This window comes from Pseudophryne corroboree, assembly GCF_028390025.1.
Source record: "Pseudophryne corroboree isolate aPseCor3 chromosome 3 unlocalized genomic scaffold, aPseCor3.hap2 SUPER_3_unloc_66, whole genome shotgun sequence".
NCBI classification, from domain to species: Eukaryota; Metazoa; Chordata; class Amphibia; order Anura; family Myobatrachidae; genus Pseudophryne; species Pseudophryne corroboree.
Window position 1 is genome coordinate 501127 of NW_026967559.1, and position 24543 is coordinate 525669.

At 46.1% G+C, this 24543-nt stretch overlaps 1 protein-coding gene and 2 pseudogenes across 1 annotated transcript in view; 2 read left to right on the forward strand and 1 right to left on the reverse strand.

Moving 5' to 3' along the window:
* The window catches only part of LOC134984573 (zinc finger protein 585A-like), a 207174-nt pseudogene that overhangs the window by 92549 nt on the left and 90082 nt on the right, over positions 1–24543 (forward strand).
* The window catches only part of LOC134984576 (oocyte zinc finger protein XlCOF6-like), a 66199-nt gene continuing 46907 nt past the window's right edge, over positions 5252–24543 (reverse strand). The window contains exon 6 of the mRNA XM_063950129.1: positions 5252–8201. Within this exon, the coding sequence (XP_063806199.1) occupies positions 6394–8201 (1808 nt within the window). The 3' untranslated portion in view covers positions 5252–6393. The remainder of the gene's footprint in view (positions 8202–24543) is intronic.
* Positions 15730–15849, forward strand: LOC134984580 (5S ribosomal RNA; annotated as a pseudogene).

Below are 24543 nucleotides of genomic sequence, written 5' to 3' on the forward strand. Positions count from 1 at the left end.
CTCACGAGTACTCGACTTTTCTTGTGGTTCAACCTTAAAATTGTAAAAACAAACACTCACTCACCGCATATACACTTTTGTTTCTATTTCTGCGCAGAAATTTTTTTTTTTCTTTAGACCAGGTGTGTTACCAATTAGGAGAAGGATCTGTTAATTTAAATTTGGAAATGTTAAACTAGATGTGTGCGATTTATCGCCTGGCGTTATTTACCGCGTGGCGCTAATTATCGCGTTGAGAGGAGAGAAAAAAAAACTTGTGTTTTGAGTTACGTGGGCGTACCCGGACGCTCCGTTGCGTGCTATACGCTACGTGTGTCGGCCTTTAATTTGCGTACACAAATCTCAATCCTTGTTAGAGACACGTGTACGCAAAGTAAAGATCCACCGTAACACAATTTATGTTTATCAATGTAGGTGATCCTTGATCATCTACCGCACACCACACTGACTTTGCCTTATCTCCCAGGCAAAAACTGTGTGTTTGTCTATATTTTAACTATGCTACCTTTACTCTTAAATTATGAACTAGCGACAAATCTCTCTTAACACGTTTATCAACTATAGAACTGGCAAACAGGAGAGTGACATACGAAAATACACAAATGAAAAGGAAATGCAGATATATATGTGTGCGTGCGTGTGTACGCAAGACAGAAAAATAAACAGTTTTAAAAAGACACTATTGTTTTGTTCTTACCTCCGGTTCCCGGATTCCTTCAGCACCCTTTACTAAGAGAAGCAGACGCTTATCCCGACAGCACTACGAGGGATACAACCTCCCGCCCTTTGCTGCTGGATAATGTCTGCTGTATCTACCTAGTGCAGATATGTGAAGGACGGGCGAGCCGCCAATTGATAAAGCTGACTTACTTATCGTATATAAAACCCTTTATGAGGTCCAAGAACAATGTACGCTATTTACGTATGTAGTACCGTAAGGGTACGCTAGTTGCGTATCAATCGCTTAGCCGTGATCTAGACGCTCAAGCGTCACGTTCACTCACGGCCAAGAGATCACAGGCAGACACGTTATTGGCTGTTGACTAACGTAATGATTCGCTATAGCGTAGCGGACGCTCGGGACCACGAGGAGATCTCCAGCGACGCTGACGCTCACACTATTAAACCTTTGTATCTAAACCATAAACAGTGTATTGTACAGTAAAACCTTAGTGTGATAACAGAGTGTAAATGCAACACTGAATAACCTTATTACCTTTAAAGCTGCTTGAGCGTCACCGACGCTCTGTGAATACTTAACACTATAAGAAATACACAGATACCTGGGCTTAGGGTCCAAAACCTATTATATGTATTATGACTATTATACTTGCAAAAGGAATCACAGTACAAATGATACACTACAATATAACATAGACTACCTAACCAGATAACTACACAGGAAATACAATACAATACAATACAGTTAAGTTTAAGGGAAAATAAGAGAAGATGAGAAGACGAGAGAGAGAGAGAGAGATTGGGAGAGATTGGCTCAGTATTACAAGAAGACAAATATGATTGCGGAGAAACACTTACGCACAAGGGGAAACGATCGCATGCACCTCGATATCCAGCTCCCGATTATCAGCAATGAGAACCGTTGAAGAGAGTGAACTGGATATGGTCGGCCTGCCTATTTATGCCCCACACACAATACAATTCAATGGTCCCTACAATCTCATTGTTCATTGGACACAGGAATTCGGCTTCGCATTATAACAAAAGGTCATAGGTTGATTCATACAGGTGGGCTGTGACTGCTTCCAACTGTTCAGGTGGGTGGGATACTGGGTTTCCCGCCGCATGGCTAAGTGAGAGTAAATAATAGTAATGGACATAAACTTCTTATGTCCATAACTATTCGCACGAGCGATTAATCCGCTCCAAACCAACACCGGAATATTGCTATTAAAATACTCTTCCGATGGGTACCAAACACTACTGTATGATCCCTGTTAGACCCTTCGTACAATACAAAGAGGGATCTCTCTGTTCAGGAACATGCTATGTTAACTAAACTTACAGAATCTATCAAAGGGACCATGATCTACAAAATACATTAATACTGAAAATATGTAACGATTGAGTCGCACGCTACGACTACACAAACTTTACCGTAAATACGCATACCGAGCACCAGCGGGTGCACGCAACAGCGGGTATGCGCACTAACGGGAGAGCGCACGCATGCGCAGCGCGGACCAGTATGAGGTGCAAATATGGCAGTGTGTATAGAGATATTTTTCTGACTTTGACAGCAAGAATGTCGACTTACCTTCGGTAGCCGCAGAGACCAACGCATCCAGCCCATCTCCAAACAAGGCTTCACCTTTATACTGGAGAGCCTCCATATTTCTTTTGAATCTGCACTTGCATTCCACGGCGAATCCACAACGCCCTCCGAGCCGAGAATGCCATGGTAGCAGCTTTTGAACCTAAAAGCCCAATATCCTTCAACCTAACTTTAGGAGAATCTCATCTCTATTTATCGTATCAATTTCAGATGACAAGTTATCTGACCATTTTTCGATAGCCCTACTCACCCACGCGCAAGCAATGGTGGGCCTGAGCAGTGTACCATTGGCCACAGATTTTAACGTAGTCTCCAACTTGCAGTCTGCCGGCTCCATTAGTGAAGCCGTCCCAGGTGCAGGGAGAATCACCTTTTTTGTTAACCGTGAGAGGGCACTGTCTAAAACAGGGGATGACGCCCACCTTTTCCTGTCCTCTGCCGGGAAAGGAAAAGCTACCTGAATCCTTTTGGGAATCTGAAATTTCTTTTTAGGGTTTGCCCAAATTCCCTCAAAGAGAGTATTTAGCTCGTGAGGAGGGAAGGCTACATTCATTTTCTTTTCTTTATAAAAATAAGCCTCCTGAGGTACAGGAGGGGCTTCAGTAACTTCCAAAACCTCCGTTATAGCAACAATCATATATTGAATGCTTTTTGCCAATTTAGGATCTATTTTCCTGAAATCACTTGTGTCGACACAGGAATCAGAACCCGTGTTGGTATCAGTTTGTACTATTTGTGCAAATGGTCTTTTATGTGACCCAGAGGGTTCGCCTGTGGATGAAAAAGCAGAACCACTAAAAATCACATCTTCCACTGATTTTCTCATTTTATGCATGAGACTCAGACTTATCTAATCTATTACTGATATGATTCACAGTATCACGTAATTCTTTCACACATTCAGGCTTGTGGTGTGACGGCAGCGCCACCACATTACCACTCTGTGTCCCTAAAATGGCTCCCTCAGTGGAAGAGCTCCCTGCCTCAGACATGTCACACACGTGCACAATACACCACAGACACTCCAAGACTTATAGGGGACAGACCCACAGTAAAATCTGTCAGGACACATAGGATTTGCTAGTTCACAACCCAGCACCAGCAATAAAATGTCTGTGAAACACAAAATGCCCACAGACCTGCAGCGCTTTTATAATGATAACACAATGTATAGCACCAAATTTCACTGTACCCCCCATTTTGCACCCTGATACTTGGTTCAGCAGTGGAGGACCAGCATTCTTCTCTGCAGCCTGGAAGGAGAGAAAATGACGCGGAGCAGTGTGCTGGCTGACTGAGGAAGCCCCGACCCCGTTATGGCATGTTTTTCCTCAGACTTTTTGCTACTAATATTTATACTGGCGGGGGTAGGACTGTGCCTCAGCAACTTATGCCCCTTATCTGCCAGTTTTACTAGGTTTCATGCTGCCCAGTGCACCCCCCCACGCCCTGCAGTGCCTGAGTGTGATGGGTAGCATGGCGCGCAGCATTCCCGCCTGCTGCGCGGTACCTTTTAGCCATCATGACTGAAGAATCTTTTCTTCTTACACTCACCTGTCTTCTGGCTCTGTAAGGGGGGTGACGGCGAGCTGGGTGAGTGAGCACATAACCGCAGCTAGCTTTCATTACCCTTCAGGAGCTAGTGGTGCCCTGTCAGCCAGGAGCAGAGCCATGAAACTATTCAGGAAGTTGGTTCCTACTTCTGCCCCCTAAGTGCCAAGAAGCAGGGAGACTGTTGCCAGCAGTCCTCCCTGAAAATAAAAAACCTAACATGTCTTTCAGAGAAACTCAGTAGTGCTCCCCTGGAGTGCACCCAGTCTGCCTGGGCACATTTTCTAAACTGAGGTCTGGAGGAGGGGCATAGAGGGAAGAGCCAGTTCACACCCTTGAAAAGTCTTAAAGTTCCCATGGCTCCTACGGAACCATCTATACCCCATGGTACTGAAGTGGACCCCAGCATCCTCTAGGACGTATGAGAAAGTCCTAGGAGCTCCCCTAGCTGTGACCGGCTTCACTGGGCACATTTTCTAAACTGAGTCTGGTAGGGGCATAGAGGGAGAAGCCAGCCCACACTATTAAACTCTTAGTGCCCATGGCTCCTAAGAGACCCATCTATACCCCATGGTACTAAATGGAACCCCAGCATCCTCTAGGATGTAAGAGAAATAAAAAGACTTCACGGAACTCTTTTGTTTTTAAACAACTTTATTTCATATCTTTAATACACATTTTTTTGTCTAGCTATATGGGGAGGGCCGGGATCATTTTCCAGGGGCTGCCTGATGTCACATCTGCATTCATCTTTAAGCCCCGATAAACTTCCAGAGTGCACCTTATCTTTTCCTCATTTTTTGCAAGTTACTACAAATGATACGAGATCGGTAGCAGCACTATTTTCAGTATTATTACACAGAACACACATAAAAGGCTGACACAGCAAATAACAGTAACACATACAAGGGATTAATTAGAAATAAGGAAGCATAATCATCATTAAGTCTAATTATCAACTGATTCTGTGCGGTACCCATACACCTCTTTACTGCCTCCAGCAGCCCATGGTACTGCACTGTGACCATCCGCCCTGTCTCCCCACACTACTGCCACTCGCCATGTCTCCCCCCACTACTGCCACCCGCCGTCTCCCCCCACTAATGCCACCGCCCTGTCTCCTCCCACTACTGCCACCCGCCCTGTCTCCCCACACTACTGCCACCACCCTGTCTCCTCTCACTACTGCCACCCACTCTGTCTCCCCCCACTACTGCCACCCTCCCTGTCTCCTCCCACTACTGCCACCCTCCCTGTCTCCTCCCACCCTGTCTCCCCCACTACTGCCACCCACCCTGTCTCACTACTGCCACCCGCCCGGTCTCTTCCCACTACTGCCACCTGCCCTATCTCCCCCCAACCTGTCTTTCCCCCACTACTGTCAACTACCCTGTCTCCCCTACTGTTCATCACCCTGTGCCCCCCTCTTCCACCTCAGCACTGCTTGGGGACAATATTACCCACAGACAGTACTTCCGGCAGCCCCCACTACAGCAATAGTGCCACCACCCTGTCTCCCCCCCTGACATCTCAGAACTTCTTGGGGATTCTTGGTACTGGTGGTAACAGTCCTTCATCTGCAGATGGAAGAAACCAGGCAGTAAGGAGGCAGAAGCTGCTTCTGGTTCCATGGACCCTGGTCATGTAGGGCTGGGAGAGTCAGTAAGATTATGTAGTCACCATCTTACAGGCAGTCAGTGAAGGGAGTAGAGAATGGGTGTTATGTGGCTGGAACGGGCCGGTTAGGTAAGACTGGCTGCTGCATTCTGTACAAGCCACAAGTGGTGCAATTCTTTTGCTGGGAGACCCAGGTAGAGGACATTGCAGTAGTCTATGCATGATGATACAAGTGCATGTATGACTGTAGGTAGATCTTCTGAGGGAATAAAGTGCTGGAGTCTGGCTATGTTCCTCAGATGAGGATCTGATTGTGGATGATACCTGATATCTAAGTGTCACTCCACCATCCAGGACACCAAGATTCCACATGATCAGCATTTTGTAACTCTGAACCCACAAGCATAAGTCTGGTTGGTAGGCAAAGCTGAGCTGTAGCCCTGCCCTTCGTTGGTGAGCTTCTACCATAAGGACCTGTTTCACCAGGACTGAGTCACAGCCAACTAGCATCACCCACACATGGAGCTCAGCTAGACAACCATTTGGGATTGGTACTGGGTTCTCAGTATCCGGAGCAAAAGACAAGTCATCTGCATAGCAGTGGTAGATGAGGGCATGACATCTGATTATATCACCCAGTTGTAGCATGTATATTGCAAAAAGCATGGGCTATAAGAACCTTGAAGAACAATGCATGGCAATGTTAAGTATACTCCAGAAGAGTACAATGGTTTCCAAGTGATGTCTATTGTGCTGATTTATTTCACAGAGGATGAAAATGGCCTATCACCTGTTGTAATTTCTGTGTAAAACATTTCACACACTCAGAGCAAGAAAACGGCTTCTCACCTGTGTGACTGCTCTCATGTTTAATAAAATCTGATTTGTGTGCAGAACATTTCCCACACTGAAAACATAGAAATGGATTCTCACCTGTGACTTTGCTGATGTGTAACAAGTTGTGATTTCCGTATAAAACATTTCCCACACTCAGAGCAAGAAAATGGCTTCTCACCTGTGTGACTTCTCTGATGTTCAACAAGTACTGATTTCCGTGCAAAACATTTCCCACACTCATAACATGAAAATGGCCTCTCACCTGTGTGACTTCTTTGATGTCTAACAAGATGCGATTTGTTTGTAAAACATTTCCTACACTCAGAACATGGAAATGGCCTTTCTCCTGTGTGACTTCTCTGATGTATAACAAGTTGTGATTTCTGGATAAAACATTTCCCACACTCAGAACATTGAAATGGCTTCTCACCTGTGTGACTTCTTTGATGTGTAACAAGATGTGATTTGTATGGAAAACATTTCCCACACTCAGAACATGGAAATGGATTCTCACCTGTGTGACTTCGCAGATGTATAACAAGTAGTGATTTCCAGGAAAAACATTTCCCGCACTCAGAGCAAGAAAACGGCTTGTCACCTGTGTGACTTCTCTGATGATTAACAAGATCTGATTTGAATGCAAAACATTTCCCACACTCAGAACATGGAAATGGCTTCGCACCTGTGTGACTTCTGTGATGTTTAACAAGTTCTGATTTGTGTGCATAACATTTCCCACACTCAGTACATGGAAATGGCTTCTCACCTGTGTGACTTTTGTGATGTATAACAAGTTCTGATTTCTGTGCAAAACATTTCCCACACTCAGAACATGGAAATGGCTTCACACCTGTGTGACTTGTTTGATGTCTAACAAGATGCGATTTGTTTGTAAAACATTTCCTACACTCAGAACATGGAAATGGCCTTTCTCCTGTGTGACTTCTCTGATGTATAACAAGTTGTGATTTCTGGATAAAACATTTCCCACACTCAGAACATGGAAATGGCTTCGCACCTGTGTGACTTCTGTGATGTTTAACAAGTTCTGATTTGTGTGCATAACATTTCCCACACTCAGTACATTGAAATGGCTTCTCACCTGTGTGACTTTTCTGATGTATAACAAGTTCTGATTTCTGTGCAAAACATTTCCCACACTCAGAACATGGAAATGGCTTCTCACCTGTGTGACTTCTTTGATGTCTAACAAGATGCGGTTTGTTTGTAAAACATTTCCTACACTCAGAACATGGAAATGGCCTTTCTCCTGTGTGACTTCTCTGATGTATAACAAGTTGTGATTTCTGGATAAAACATTTCCCACACTCAGAACATTGAAATGGCTTCTCACCTGTGTGACTTCTTTGATGTGTAACAAGATGTGATTTGTATGGAAAACATTTCCCACACTCAGAACATGGAAATGGATTCTCACCTGTGTGACTTCGCAGATGTATAACAAGTAGTGATTTCCAGGAAAAACATTTCCTGCACTCAGAGCAAGAAAACGGCTTGTCACCTGTGTGACTTCTCTGATGATTAACAAGATCTGATTTGAATGCAAAACATTTCCCACACTCAGAACATGGAAATGGCCTCTCACCTGCCTTAGCTGGCTGATGGGTAATAAGCTTTGTGTTCTGTGTAAAACATTTGGCATCTATAGAACATGGAAACACTGTATCTACTGTTAGAGCTGTAACAGATGCACCAATATAAGCGTGATCAGCAGAACATTTCCCAGGATCAGGGGGATCAGCTGATAGACCTGGATGAATAATTGGGGTAATGGGGTTAGCTCCTGGAGATTCCTGTATACTGTCATTATCTCTTATTTCACAATCCGGGGATAACATTGGATGTCCTTCTGAGATATTCCTGCTTGTGTGTCCCTCTGCTGGAAATAAAATACATTATGGAAATGTGTCATTTTCTGTAACAATATTAATCTTGTAAACAATAGGAGAAGACGACTCTCTGGGACACTTAATTGTAAATGTGTGTGTATAATAAAACATAACTTTTAATGAAGGCTTTATAATATTATGTCTCAGACTATCATTGTGTCCACCCTTCTGAGAACATTCACAATAACAAATGTAATATTATAATAAGACTTAGATATATCTCTCTCTTGTACTGGCAACTAACCATGAAGTATAAAATAAGATTTTACTTACCGGTAAATCTATTTCTCGTAGTCCGTAGTGGATGCTGGGGATTCCGTAAGGACCATGGGGATAGACGGGCTCCGCAGGAGACATGGGCACTTTAAGAAAGAATTTAGGTTCTGGTGTGCACTGGCTCCTCCCTCTATGCCCCTCCTCCAGACCTCAGTTAGAGAAACTGTGCCCAGAAGAGCTGACAGTACAAGGAAAGAATTTTGATAATCCAGGGCAAGATTCATACCAGCCACACCAATCACACCGTATAACACGTGATAACAACCAGTTAACAGTATGACAAAAAACAGAGCATCAGGTCAAACCCAGATGCAACCATAACTCAACCCTTATTGAAACAATAACTATATACAAGTCTTGCAGAAAAGTCTGCACTTGGGACGGGCGCCCAGCATCCACTACGGACTACGAGAAATAGATTTACCGGTAAGTAAAATCTTATTTTCTCTAACGTCCTAGTGGATGCTGGGGACTCCGTAAGGACCATGGGGATTATACCAAAGCTCCCAAACGGGCGGGAGAGTGCAGATGACTCTGCAGGACCGATTGAGCAAACAAAAGGTCCTGCTCAGCCAGGGTATCAAGCTTGTAGAACTTTGCAAAAGTATTTGAACCTGACCAAGTAGCCGCGCGGCAAAGTTGTAATGCAGAGACCCCTCGGGCAGCCGCCCAAGAAGAGCCCACCTTCCTAGTGGAATGGGCCTTAACTGATTTTGGCAGCGGTAATCCAGCCGCCAAATGAGCCTGCTGAATCGTGTTACAAATCCAGCGAGCAATAGTTTGCTTTGATGCAGGAGCACCCAGCTTGTTGGATGCATACAGGATAAACAACGACTCTGTTTTCCTGACCCTAGCCATTCTGGCTACATAAACCTTCAAAGCCCTGACCACAACAAGCAACTCGGAATCCTCCAAGTCACTAGTAGCCACAGGCACAACAATAGGTTGATTTATATGAAAAGATGAAACCACTTTTGGCAGAAATTGTGGACGGGTCCGCAATTCTGCTCTATCCATATGGAAAACCAGATAGGGGCTTTTATGTGACAAAGCCGCCAACTCTGACACGCGCCTTGCCGAAGCCAAGGCTAATAGCATGACCACGTTCCACGTGAGATATTTCAACTCCACCAATTTAAGTGGTTCAAGCCAGTGGGATTTCAAGAAGCCTAACACCACGTTAAGATCCCAAGGTGACACTGGAGGCACAAAAGGAGGCTGAATATGCAGCACTCCCTTTAGCTCGAGAGTATGCTTCTGAAATCGTCATTCGAAGCCATCTTGCCAGCCTTTGTTTACTAGCAGGCCATCCTCTCTTGTGAAATCCGTAGAGAATGAAGAGAGAATCTGTCTTTCTGATGGCACTGGTACGATCTACGTAGATTCTTAATGCACGGACTACGTCCAGCGACGCTTCTCCCGCAGACAGTCCCGATACCTGAAAAGCCGGGACTACAATTTCTTTGTTAAGGTGAAACTTCGAGACCACCTTCGGAAGATAACCAGACTTAGTTCTGAGAACGGCTTTACCTGGAAAAAAGATCAGAAAAGGAGACTTACATGACCGCGCTTCTAAATTTGATACTCTTCTAACTGATGCCGTAGTCAGTAGAAAGAGTACTTTAGCTGTCAACCATTTGAGATCCACTTTTTTAAGTGGTTCAAATGGAGCTTTGAGGATTAGACTTAAATCCCAAGGTACTGCAGGGTTGAATGCGCAGCATTCCCTGGAAAAAATTACGCACATCCTGTAAAGTGGCAATTTTCTTTTGAAACCATACAGTCAATGCTGAAACTTGAACTCTCAAAGAAGCCACCTTCAAACCCTTATCCATTCCTGCCTGAAGGAAATCTAAGATTCTGGATACTCTGAAAGATTTTGGATCTATACTTCTTTCACTGCACCAACGAATATAGGTTTGCCATAATCGGTGATAAATGCGAGCAGAGGAAGGTTTCCTTGCTCTAAACATAGTTTGAATTACCTGTTGTGAAAAACCTCTTGACTTCAGGATAGAGGTTTCAACAGCCATGCTGTCAAAGACAGCCGATCCAGATGCCTGTGATAACAAGGACCCTGCATCAGTAGATCTGGACGTTGAGGGAGCAGAATTGGAGCATTCATCGACATCCTCAGCTGATCTATGTACCAATGCCTTCTGGGCCAAACCGGTGCTATTAGGATCACGGCACCCTTTGCTTGTTTTATTTTCCTCACCACCCTGGGTAACAGGGTGATCGGAGGAAACACATAAGCCAGATGAAAGTCACATTTCACCGACAGTGCGTCTGCAATGATCGCTCCGGGGTCTCTTGTTCTTGACCCGTATGTGTTATGCACACCAGTGCCAGCAGGAATGTACTGGTGTCTGAACGGAGAGGGATGCAAAATAAATGAACTTACAGACAGACTGGGGAATATGACATTACGTACACAGAAGGTGATAGGGTAACACAATAAACACAAAGTGAACAGAGAAGCCCAGAGGCTAAGAAACTGGGTGTCTCCCTTGTATTAGGAATACTCAGATGGAAAGGAGCAAGATGTTGTGATTTAATACGTAGAGAACCCGAAATGCTGTTGCTAAGGGCAGCAGCAAAACCCTAAAGGGTTACCAACGGGTGTGGCAGTAAACTCCTTGGTCTGAGATGGAATAATAGACACAAGGAGAGTCTCCACAATCCTAGTCCTCACTTGCAGTGCACCGGTTCAGCTTACTGCCACTAAACTGACACCTGGACACCTTGCACAGTGAGAAAGGATTTAGGCAGGCAAGTCTGAGAATACAGCCGCAAACTTGCTAGGTTCACAGAGTAGAAAAATAACCCCAGCAGGTTAAACGACTGACTCCAGTCTTACTGCTAGGTCTGGATTGGCAGAGTGTAGTACCAAATCCCAAGGCCTATTTGCAGTAAGCAACAAGCAAATACAAAGTTACACAGTACTAGCTAACTTTCAGGAACTGACTAACCAACAAAGATTCAGCAGCATCTGCCTAACCTGAGAAGAGGGTTTATATAGCAGGTGCTGTCCACGCCCCACTCAGACCTCACAGACTGTGAGCACAAAAACCAGCACCGGATCCCCTGCCGTGCACAGAGCCTGTAACCACTGCACAGCAAAAGACCCGAACCGGAGTATCAGTTGCGCTCAAGTTACTCTGCTAGCACTTGCCTTCCGGTTGCCATGACGACGTGGCAGCACAGGGCAGGAGACCCTAACAGTATGCCGGTACTGGTTCAGATGGGACGCCATGAGATCTCTCTCTGGCAAACCCCACTTGTCCACTAGAGTCTGAAATACTTCCGGGTGTAGAGCCCATTCGGTTGCTTGAATGGTGTGTCGACTGAGAAAGTCCGCTTCCCAGTTTAGAACTCCTGGAATAAACACTGCGGACAATGCTGGAAGATGGAGATAAGTCACATACTAAAGTGGGCAGAACTCCTTCATAGCTCTTTGGCTGCGAGTTCCTCCCTGATGGTTGAGGTACGCTACTGCATTGTTTGAGCGGATCTGGACTGGTTTTCCTTGCAGAATGTCCTTTGCCTGAATCAGTGCCATGTTTATGGCCCGAAGTTCCACCATATTTATTGGCAGGCAACTTTCTTCTGTGGGCCATTGTCCCTGGAACCATAATTTTCCGGACACTGCTCCCCAGCCCTGAAGACTGGCATCCGTTGTCAGGATCTCCCAATCTGATATCCAAAAGGGTCTCCCCCTAAAGACCATTTTACCTTTACTGGAAGTACCATCATTTGTGTCTTTTATGTCCGATATATTCCATTCCAAAGGTCTTGAGTGGAATTGTGCATATTCCACCATGCCGAATGTTGACACCATCAACCCCATCACTCGCATTGCCATGTGAACTGATATTGTTTGACTGTGTATTAATTCCTGAGTCATTAACTGCACCTTGGATAACTTTTCCACAGGTAAAAATGTTTTCTGCAGACTTGAATCCAATACAGCCCCTAAGTGAATCATCCGTTGTGACAGAATCAGAGACTACTTTGCCCAATTTATCAGAGACTACTTTGCCCAAGAGCAATTCCTGGGATTGTGCCAGGATTAAAAGCTAGTCGAGGTATGGAAAAATTCTTATCCCCTGCTTGCGGAGATAAGCTGCCATAACCACCATAATCTTGGTAAACACTTTGGGGGCTGTGGCTAACCCAAAGGGTAATGCCTGGAATTGAAAATGTTGCTGGAGGATAGGAAACCTGAGGTAACACTGATGGGACAATGCTATCGGCACATGCAGGTAAGCATCCTGTATATCCAGAGATACCATGTAATCCCTTGGTTCCATGGCCAAAACTATGGAACGTAATGTTTCCATGTGGAACCTTGGGACCCAAATTTATTTGTTTAACATTTTGAGATTGAGAATTGGCCGGAATGACCCATTTGGCTTCTGGACCAAAAATAGGTTGGAGTAAAACCCCTGCCTCCGTTGTGCCGGGGGTACTGGAATAATTACCCCGGACTGAAGCAATTTCTGTACTGCTTTTTGCAGGTCCCTGGCTTTCGCCTCTATATGAGACGGGCTGGTGCAAAAAAAACTTTGAGGATGCTGCTGCTTGAAAGGGAAAACATAACCCAGAGATACCACTTCTTGCACCCTGGCGTCTGTTGTCGACTGCTGCCATATGTGTGCAAACAGAAGAAGACGGCCCCCTACCTTGGAGTCCCCCAAGTGGAGGCCCGCACTATCAGGCTGATGGTTTATGTTCTGGTTTGGAAGCTGGCCCTCTAGTGGCCCACTGCCTCTTTGCTTTACCAGACTTATTGTACTGGGTTTGCTTTGATTAATTTTTACCTTTTGTTTTACCCTGCCACCGAAATGGCCGAAATCTCAAACCCTTAGGCTTAGGGTTATAACCGGCATGAAACCTGACCTTCTTGGATTCAGCTTCTGACTCCAGAATGTCTGTTAGTTCCTTACCAAAAAGAATGTTTCCAACAAAAGGCAAAGCTTCCAGAACCTTTTTGGATTCTGAATTAGCTTTCCATGTACGTGGCTAAATTGCTCTGCGAGCAGCTACTGTTAAGGCTGATACTTTAGAAGCAATCGTACCCATATCCATTGCTGCTTCTTCTAGGAATAGTGCAGCCTGTTTCATATGGGCTATATGGGACTCCTGCTCCCTAGTAGGTGCTGAGAGCCCATCTTCCAGTTCTTCAGCCCATTCAACTACCACTTTTGCCATCTAAGCTGAGGCCATAGCCGGCCTTATGACTGCCCCTGACAGAGAAAATATGTTTTTCAAAAATCCATCCACTCTTCTGTCTGTGACATCATTTAATGATGTAGATGGCAAAAGTAAAATAGATTTTCGCACTAGTCGAATGACGTGCGTATCTACCTTAGGAGGCATTTCTCTTTTTAAACAGTCCCCAGTTGGAAAAGGGTAGTAAGAAACCCATTTTTTTGGAATTCTATATCTCCTATTGGGCGTAGCCCAAGGTTCCTCCATGATTTCCGTCAGTTCCTCTGACCCTGGAAACTCAACCCTCACTGTTTTGGGACGTTTAAACACAGGTGCTTTAGTTTTAATTATTGGTTCAGCTGAATCTTCTAGAGACAGAATATCCTTTATTGCTCCAATTAACTCAGCTATATCTTCTGAGCTTAAACCCTCCATTTGTTCTTCATATGGTGAAGTAGAGTATACGGAGTCATCATCTGTTGTATCATCCTGTGTAGCTTGCGAATTGGATGATATATTTACCTTTGGTTTATCAGCTTGTTGACTTGTAGAAGCTGTTGGGGCTATACCATATGATGGGAGCTGCATGTATGGGTTAATAGTGTACCCTATTCCTGCGGTTGGAGCTGCAGGGACCAACCTGTCAGCTATACTAGATAGGATTTGTGCAAACATGGCCCAAGGTGGATCTACTTGTTGTTGAACACGGATCTGCCTTGTAATCTGCTGAAATGCAAAACAATTTGCATGTAACCCCTCCTCATTTGCCAAAGAGTTATTAACCCCACCTTGCAGGATAAACATGTTTTGAGTGTTGGTGTTACTGTTAATGTAACCTCGTCACCTTTGCTGCTCTTAGACATAAAAGTGATATCAATCTGACCCCAACCCAAGCACCAGCATTGAGGTTCAGAAGAAAACACTGACAAACATATATAAAGTCAGCAATCACACTAGCAATCAGTCACATATTTGTCATATGAGCATATTATCAACTACGAACACATTACAAGTATGTAGGCATACATTTACGGTTTACTGTCCTATGCTGTCCTATACATGGAAGCTAGCAGCACTACTAAATAGCCGTTATTTCCTTCACATCTCCCGCATTGAAGTCAGCACGCGGCTCCAGTTACACTATATCTCTGGAGCCTCGTTACCAACAGGACTCACCAACCAGTGGCAATCCTCCATAGGCAGCACTTTGTGGGACTGGTATCGTATGAACACATACCCTTTATTTTTGCATTTTTTTCAGCATTAACAAGCTATTTATTTATCTTTAAACACACAGATGCTGCCTATGTGTATCAGCAGCATTTAGTGTAAGCAATTTTCATGTACTGCTTTTACATGCCTACTAGTGATAGCTACAATCCTATAGCTTTTTGTGAATTATAATGTACTTATAGATACCTATATTCTGCTCCAAGAGGTTTTCTATCCTGAATGACACCAAATAGGTATTGGGAGCAGACTGGGATTATTTTTAAGTACGGCTGATAATTGTACAAAGAAAGAATTTTCCAGCTGTATATTGGTACTAACCCTGCAGCAAATTACTACCTAACTGTGTGCATTGTATTCCACTGTGGATATCTAAGAATATCCTCAGCTGTTTTTTGCTGCTCTCTTTCTCTCACTTTAGTCTCCCTGACATGATGCATAAATTATAAACTCCTTTACAAATGCATCAGGATTCAGAGGCTCACAGACTAATGCATGCGTGATTGCATAATAATTATTACAGCAACAGGATTGCTATAACCGTCGCCTTATTATCACTACCCTTTTTCGGCTATGAAAGCGGACACCATTGTATAGAAATCCCTGTAGATGCTAACTGTTCTCATCATAATTCTGTCCACTTGTCTAGTGGATGCCCTGGTACTTAATTACTGTATATGATCAATATTGCCAGAATATTATCTCTATGGGCATAAGATCCAGATATTTTTCACACTATTGACTCAGATCATCACTGTGGCAATACGGGTATTGGGATTGACTGAACGGGCAGATTAAAATTGCGGAAATACCCCGCTGGAGATGCCCGATCTCGTCTGATCTTGGAAGCCAAGCAGTGGAGGGCCGGGTCAGTACTCGGATGGGAGACCACCCTGGAACACCCTGGTACTGCAAACCATTCTTCTGCCCGATCTAGAGTGATCCCTAATAATACCAATTAGCACTCGGTTCTGTATGACTTATGATTTAATTCTCTACGACTAACTAATCCTGAATTGGATTGCTATAGAATAAATGATGGTCATATATTCCACAGAGATGCTATTGTGATCTCAGTAATAACCACAAGGCCAAAGACATCGATTTCCGGTATTTATTGTGGTTTTGAAAACCATTTTAATTATATAGAATATAGTGCTATATTTTCGCGTAGCTACACTACTTATCTATAATTTACTCCTATAAATATTTTTTAATAATAAGTTAATAAAATCATGTTTTATTAGTATTGATTAACACACACTAAATTCTCTGAATCTGAGTGCTCCCACACAAGAGTCTACTTTCCAATTCTCTCTTGTTGGTTTTTTCTAGCTGTCCTTAATGTATTCAGACGCAATTGCGGAGAAAACCACAGTATTGTACAAAACTCATATGCAATAGGCACTAAACTTAACTAGTCATACTAACAACAGTAGATAGAAATTTAGTGCTGTATAACCCTTACTCCGTAGAGTGGGACACAGGGAGACTCACCCCACTCCAGGATCGATCAATACGTTTAGCAACCGCTGAGTGGATCCACGCGCTACTAGTGTACACTGCCACTCCGGTATTTTAAGTGGACACAGATGCTCAGTGAACGTTAGTGCATGCAGACGCTCATGTCTGCGACCCAGTCTTTTAGCGGTAAACCTCAGTGTATACAGACGCAGCGGCCTATGTTGCGACCAAATCCCCTCGTGGTAGCATCTGAAACGGAAGTGAAGCAATTGGCGGGAGACGCTCGGAAACTGGTCATGAACTTGGGGGAGGGGTGACCAGGAGAGCGTCTTACTCCCCACTGCTGACATCAACCCTAGGGATCGCAGCCTCAAACTAATCCTGGCACCTTATGATCCCTAAAGGCTTTCACTAGAGCACCCGTGGTGGTGGTGCGCCAGCTGTTTGGTAGTCTCCTCCCAAACAGTGCGGCCCTTCTAAGCGTAACCGATGCCTTACCTTCTCCCCGTGCTCCAGCCACAGCCTAGTAATGTCTGCTGGACCTGCTAGTAACATCCGACACAGACGCCCGTCGAGACAGCACTTGTACCGTGGGTAAGTGTTGTTGCGACCCGGCGGAGAGTTGTTGGAGCGACTCTTTCCAATATGTGTGTAAGACACTGTTAGGTAAAAAAATAAGAATTTACTCACCGGTAATTCTATTTCTCGTAGTCCATAGTGGATGCTGGGAACTCCGTAAGGACCATGGGGAATAGCGTGCGCCGAAGGAGACTGGGCACTCTAAGAAAGAATAAGGACTACTGGTGTGCACTGGCTCCTCCCTCTATGCCCCTCCTCCAGACCTCAGTTAGGGAAACTGTGCCCGGAATAGCTGACACAATAAGGAAAGGATTTGGAATCCCGGGTAAGACTCATACCAGCCACACCAATCACACCGTACAACTCGTGACACTATACCCAGTTAACAGTATGAATAACAATTGAGCCTCACGAACAGATGGCTCATAACAATAACCCTTTAGTTAGGCAATAACTATATACAAGTATTGCAGACAATCCGCACTTGAGATGGGCGCCCAGCATCCACTACGGACTACGAGAAATAGAATTACTGGTGAGTAAATTCTTATTTTCTCTGACGTCCTAGTGGATGCTGGGAACTCTGTAAGGGCCATGGGGATTATACCAAAGCTCCCAAACGGGCGGGAGAGTGCGGATGACTCTGCAGCACCGAATGAGCAAACTCAAGGTCCTCCTCAGCCAGGGTATCAAACTTGTAGAATTTAGGAAATGTGTTTGAACCCGACCAAGTAGCAGCTCGGCAAAGTTGTAAAGCCGAGACCCCTCGGGCAGCCGCCCAAGAAGAGCCCACTTTCCTCGTGGAATGGGCTTTTACAGATTTAGGATGCGGCAGTCCAGTCGCAGAATGTGCAAGTTGAATCGTGCTACAGATCCAGCGAGCAATAGTCTGCTTTGAAGCAGGAGCACCCAGCTTGTTGGGTGCATGCAGGATAAACAGCGAGTCAATTTTCCTGACTCTAGCCGTCCTAGAAACATAGATTTTCAGGGCACTGACTACGTCCAGCAACTTGGAATCCTCCAAGTCCCGAATAGCCGCAGGCACCACAATAGGTTGGTTCAAATGAAACGCTGATACCACCTTAGGAAGAAATTGGGAACGAGTCCTCATTTCCGCCCTATCCATATGGAAAATCAGATAAGGGCTTTTACATGACAAAGCCGCCAATTCTGATACACGCCTGGCCGAAGCCAAGGCCAACAGCATGACCACTTTCCACGTGAGATATTTTATCTCCACGGTTTTAAGTGGCTCAAACCAATGCGACTTTAGGAAATCCAACACAACGTTGAGATCCCAAGGTGCCACTGGAGGCACAAAAGGGGGCTGAATATGCAGCACTCCTTTAACAAAAGTCTGAACTTCAGGCAGTGAAGCCAGTTCTTTTTGGAAGAAAATCGACAGAGCCGAAATCTGGACCTTAATGGAACCCAACTTTAGGCCCATAGTCACCCCTGACTGTAGGAAATGCAGAAATCGACCCAGCTGAAATTCCTCCGTTGGGGCCTTCCTGGCCTCACACCAAGCAACATATTTCCGCCATATGAGGTGATAATGTTTTGCGGTCACATCATTCCTAGCTTTAATCAGCGTAGGAATGACTTCCTCCGGAATGCCCTTTTCCTTTAGGATCCGGTGTTCAACCGCCATGCCGTCAAACGCAGCTGTGGTAAGTCTTGGAACAGACAGGGCCCCTGCTGCAGCAGGTCTTGTCTGAGCGGCAGAGGCCATGGGTCCTCTGAGATCATTTCTTGAAGTTCTGGGTACCAAGCTCTTCTTGGCCAATCCGGAACAATGAGTATAGTTCTTACTCCTCTCCTTCTTATTATCCTCAGTACCTTGGGTATGAGAGGAAGAGGAGGGAACGCATAAACCGACTGGTACACCCACTAGAGCGTCCACAGCTATCGCCTGAGGGTCCCATGACCTGGCGCAATATCTTTTTAGCTTTCTGTTGAGGCGGGACGCCATCATGTCCACCTGTGGTCTTTCCCAACGGTTTATAATCATCTGGAAGACTTCTGGATGAAGTCCCCACTCTCCCAGGTGGAGATCGTGTCTGCTGAGGAAGTCTGCTTTCCAGTTGTCCACTCCCGGAATGAACACTGCTGACAGTGCTAACACGTGATTTTCCGCCCATCGGAGAATCCTTGTGGCTTCTGCCATCGCCATCCTGCTTCTTGTGCCGCCCTGTCGGTTTACATGGGCGACCGCCGTGATGTTGTCTGACTGAATCAGCACTGGCTGGTGTAGAAGCAGGGGTCTTGCCTGACTTAGGGCATTGTAAATGGCCCTTAGTTCCAAAATATTTATGTGTAGGGAAGTCTCCTGACTCGACCATAGTCCTTGGAAGTTTCTTCCCTGTGTGACTGCCCCCCAACCTCGAAGGCTCGCATCCGTGGTGACTAGGACCCAGTCCTGTATGCCGAATCTGCGGCCCTCTAGATGATGAGCACTCTGCAGCCTCCACAGCAGGGACACCCTGGCCCTTGGAGACAGGGTTATCAGCCGATGCATCTGAAGATGCGATCCGGACCACTTGTCCAACAGATCCCACTGAAAGATCCTTGCATGGAACTTGCCGAATGGAATTGCTTCGTAAGAAGCTACCATCTTTCCCAGGACTCGCGTGCAGTGATGCACCGACACCTGTTTTGGTTTTAGGAGGTCTCTGACCAGAGATGACAACTCCTTGGCCTTCTCCTCCGGGAGAAACACCTTTTTCTGTTCTGTGTCCAGAACCATACCCAGGAACAGCAGACGCGTCGTAGGAACCAGCTGCGACTTTGGAATATTCAGAATCCAGCTGTGCTGTTGTAGCACTTCACGAGATAGTGCTACTCCGACCAACAACTGCTCCCTGGACCTCACCTTTATAAGGAGATCGTCCAAGTAGGGGATAATTATAACTCCCTTTTTTCGAAGGAGTATCATCATTTCGGCCATTACCTTGGTAAATACCCTCGGTGCCGTGGACAGACCGAACGGCAACGTCTGGAATTGGTAATGACAGTCCTGTACCACAAATCTGAGGTACTCCTGGTGAGGAGGGTAAATGGGGACATGCAGGTAAGCATCCTTGATGTCCAGTGAAACCATGTAATCCCCTTCGTCCAGGCTTGCAATAACCGCCCTGAGCAATTCCATTTTGAACTTGAACCTTCTTATATAAGTGTTCAAGGATTTCAAATTTAAAATGGGTCTCACCGAACCGTCCAGTTTCGGTACCACAAACATTGTGGAATAGTAACCCCGACCTTGTTGAAGGAGGGGTACCTTGATTATCACCTGCTGGAAGTACAGCTTGTGAATCGCCGCCAGCACTACCTCCCTGTCTGGGGGAGTCGTTGGCAAGGCTGATTTGAGGAAACGGCGAGGGGGAGACGTCTCGAATTCCAGCTTGTACCCCTGAGATACCACTTGTAGAATCCAGGGATCCACCCGTGAGCGAACCCACTGGTCGCTGAAGTTCCGGAGACAGGCCCCCACCGCACCTGGCTCCGCCTGTGGAGCCCCAGCATCATGCGGCGGACTTAGAACAAGCGGGAGAGGACTTTTGTTCCTGGGAACTGGCTGTATGGTGCAGCTTTTTCCCTCTACCTCCGCCTCTGGGCAGAAAGGACGCGCCTTTAACCCGCTTGCCTTTCTGGGGCTGAAAGGACTGTACCTGATAATACGGTGCTTTCTTTGGCTGTGATGGAACATGGGGTAAAAATGTTGACTTCCCAGCTGTCGCTGTGGAAACGAGGTCCGAGAAACCATCCCCAAACAATTCCTCACCCTTGTAAGGCAAAACCTCCATGTGCCTTTTAGAATCCGCATCACCTGTCCACTGTCGAGTCCATAATACTCTCCTGGCAGAAATGGACATTGCATTTATTCTAGATGCCAGCCGGCAAATATCCCTCTGTGAATCTCTCATATATAAGACTACGTCTTTAATATGCTCTATGGTTAGCAATATTGTGTCCCTGTCAAGGGTATCAATGTTATCAGACAGGGAATCTGACCACGCAGCTGCAGCACTGCACATCCATGCTGAAGCAATAGCCGGTCTCAGTATAGTACCTGAGTGTGTATATACAGACTTCAGGATAGCCTCCTGCTTTCTATCCGCAGGCTCCTTTAGGGCGGCCGTATCCTGAGACGGTAGTGCCACCTTTTTTGACAAGCATGTGAGCGCTTTATCCACCCTAGGGGATGTCTCCCAACGTATCCTGTCCTCTGGCGGGAAAGGGTACGCCATTAGTAACTTTTTAGAAATTACCAGTTTCTTATCGGGTGAACCCCACGCTTCTTCACACACTTCATTCAACTCATCAGATGGGGGAAAAACCACTGGTTGCTTTTTCTCCCCAAACGTAATACCCTTTTTTGTGGTACCTGGGTTAATGTCAGAAATGTGCAACATATTTTTCATTGCCGTAATCATGCAACGGATGGCCCTATTGGAATGTACACTAGTCTCTTCGTCGTCGACACTGGAGTCAGTATCCGTGTCGACATCTGTTTCTGCCATCTGACTGAGGTAGTGGGCGTTTTTGAGCCCCTGATGGCTTTTGAGACGCCTGGGCAGGCACGGGCTGATAAGCCCGCTGTCCCACATCTGCTATGTCATCAAACCTTTTATGTAAGGAGTTGACACTGTCGCGTAATTCCTTCCACATATCCATCCACTCAGGTGTCGACCCCGCAGGGGGTGACATCACATTTATCGGCACCTGCTCCGCCTCCACATAAGCCTCCTCATCAAACATGTCGACACAGCCGTACCGACACACCGCACACACACAGGGAATGCTCTGACTGAGGACAGGACCCCACAAAGTCCTTTGGGGAGACAGAGAGAGAGTATGCCAGCACACACCACAGCGCTATATAATGCAGGGAGTTACACTACACAAAGTGCTTTACCCTATAGCAGCTATAATACACAGTTTTTGCGCCTAAATTTAGTGCCCCCCCCTCTCTTTTTTACCCTATTGAGCCTGGAAACTGCAGGGGAGAGCCTGGGGAGCGTCCTTCCAGCGGAGCTGTGAGAGGAAATGGCGCCAGTGTGCTGAGGGAGATAGCCCCGCCCCTTTTTCGTCAGACTTCTCCCGCTCTTTATTAATAATATGGCAGGGGATTTTTTACACATATATAGCTTACTATGCTATATTATGTGTGATTTTGCCATTTAAGGTACTCTAATTGCTGCCCAGGGCACCCCCCCCCCCCAGCGCCCTGCACCCATCAGTGACCGGAGTGTGTGGTGTGCATAGGGAGCAATGGCGCACAGCTGCAGTGCTACCTTAATGAAGACCGGAGTCTATAGCCGCCGATTTCCATGACGTTCTTCTTGCTTCTGGCTCTGCAAGGGGGGCGGCGGCGCGGCTCCAGGACCGGACGACCGAGGCTGGGCCTGTGTTCGATCCCTCTGGAGCTAATGGTGTCCAGTAGCCTAGAAGCCCAAGCTAGCTGCAAGCAGGTAGGTTCGCTTCTCTCCCCTAAGTCCCTCGTAGCAGTGAGTCTGTTGCCAGCAGATCTCACTGAAAATAAAAAACCTAAAATAAACTTTCTTTTTCTAGGTGCTCAGGAGAGCCCCTAGTGTGCAACCAGCTCGAGCCAGGCACAAATTCTAACTGAGGTCTGGAGGAGGGGCATAGAGGGAGTAGCCAGTGCAAACCAGTAGTACTAATTCTTTCTTAGAGTGCCCAGTCTCCTTCGGAGCCCGCTATTCCCCATGGTCCTTACGGAGTTCCCAGCATCCACTAGGACGTCAGGGAAATCTCTCAAAAAACATAGTAAGACTATAAAATAAATCAAATAAAGCTTAGGGCTGTCAAACACAGCAGCCCCGTGACCATGGTCCGGCTCCTGCCATACCAAACAAAAAACTGATTGGAGTGAGTCGGTGGGTGAGATTATATGGACGAGCCTGGTGCATCCTGGGAGGCCAGAAAGCTTGTGATCATTTGGTGCCAATCCACTGTCGCTCCAGCATATCCCAATGTTATCCCGTGGATAACCTGTGGACCCTGCTGGAGAAAACCCTATTTTCTCTTACGTCCTAGAGGAAACTGGGGTTCCATTTAGTACCATGGGAATGTACCAAAGCTTCCAAACCGGATGAGAGAGTGCTGAGGTTCCTGTAGAACAGAGTGACCAAACTGACGACCAAACTGAAGGTCCTTAGAGACCAAAGTATCAAACTTGTAGAACTTAGCAAACGTGTTCGAACCTGACCAGGTACTGCTCGGCAAAGTTGTAACACCCCGGACAGCCACCCAGGAAGAACCCACTGAACGAGTAGAGTGGGCCTGTACAGATCTTGGAACCGGCAATCCTGCCATGGAATAAGCATGCTGGATAGTTAGCCTGATGCAGCAAGCAATTGTCTGCTTATGATCCCAATAAGATTGGGTGTCTAAAGCACAAACAGCGCATCTGATTTCTTGTGATGGGCTGTCCGCTTTACATACACCTTCAAGGCCCTCACAACATCCAAGGCCCTTGAAGTAGCCGAGGTGTCAGTAGCCACTGGCACCACAATAGGTTGGTTGATATGAAAAGCTGACACAACCTTCGGAAGAAATGCTGACGCGTTCTGAGTTCAGCTCTATCCTCATGGAATATTAAGTAGGGGCTCTTATGAGACAACGCCCCCAACTCTGACACACGTCTTGCTGACGTGAAGGCCAACAGTGTGACAGTCTTTCACATAAGAAACTTTACCTCCACCTCCTGTAGAGGCTCAAACCAATCTGAATGCAGGAACTGCAACACCACGTTGAGATCCCAAGGTGCCGTAGGAGGCACAAAGGGCGGTTGGAAGTGCAGAACCCCTTTTAAGAACGTCTGGAAGGGCAGCCAATTGTTTCTGGAAGAAAATGGACAAGGCTGAAATATGGACATTTATAGGGCCCAGGCAAATGCCCACATCCACACCTGCTTGCAGAAAGAGAAGTAAACGTCCCAGTTGAAACTCCACCGCAGGAAACTGCTTGGATTCAAACCAAGATACATTTTTTCCAAATATGGTAATGCTTAGACGTTACTCCCTTCCTGGGTTGGATCAGGGTTGGAATAATGCTGTCCAGGTTCCCTTTCTGGGCTAGAATCTGATGCTCAACTTCCATGCTGTCAAACGTTGCCGAGGTAAGTCTTGATAGATGAACTGCCCCTGTTGCAGAAGGTCCTAGCAAAGAGGTAGAGGCCACGGATCCTCTAGGAGCAACTCCAGTAGATCCGCGTACCAAGCCATTCTTGGCCAGTCTGGAGCAATGAGGATTGCCTGAATCCTTGTCTTTTTGATTCTTTTGAGAATTCTTGGGATGAGCAGAAGTGGAGGGAACACATACACTGTCTGGTAAACCCATGGAGTTACCAGCTCATCAAACCACCACTGTTTGTGGGTCTCTCGACATGGAACAATACCGCCTGAGCTTCCTGTTGAGACGAGAGGCCATCATGTCGATCTGAGGAATTCCCCACCGACTTGTCACGTCCCCGAACACCTCCGGGTGGAGGCCCAACTCTCCTGGGTGGAAGTCATGTCTGCTGAGGAAGTCTGCTTCCCAGTTGTC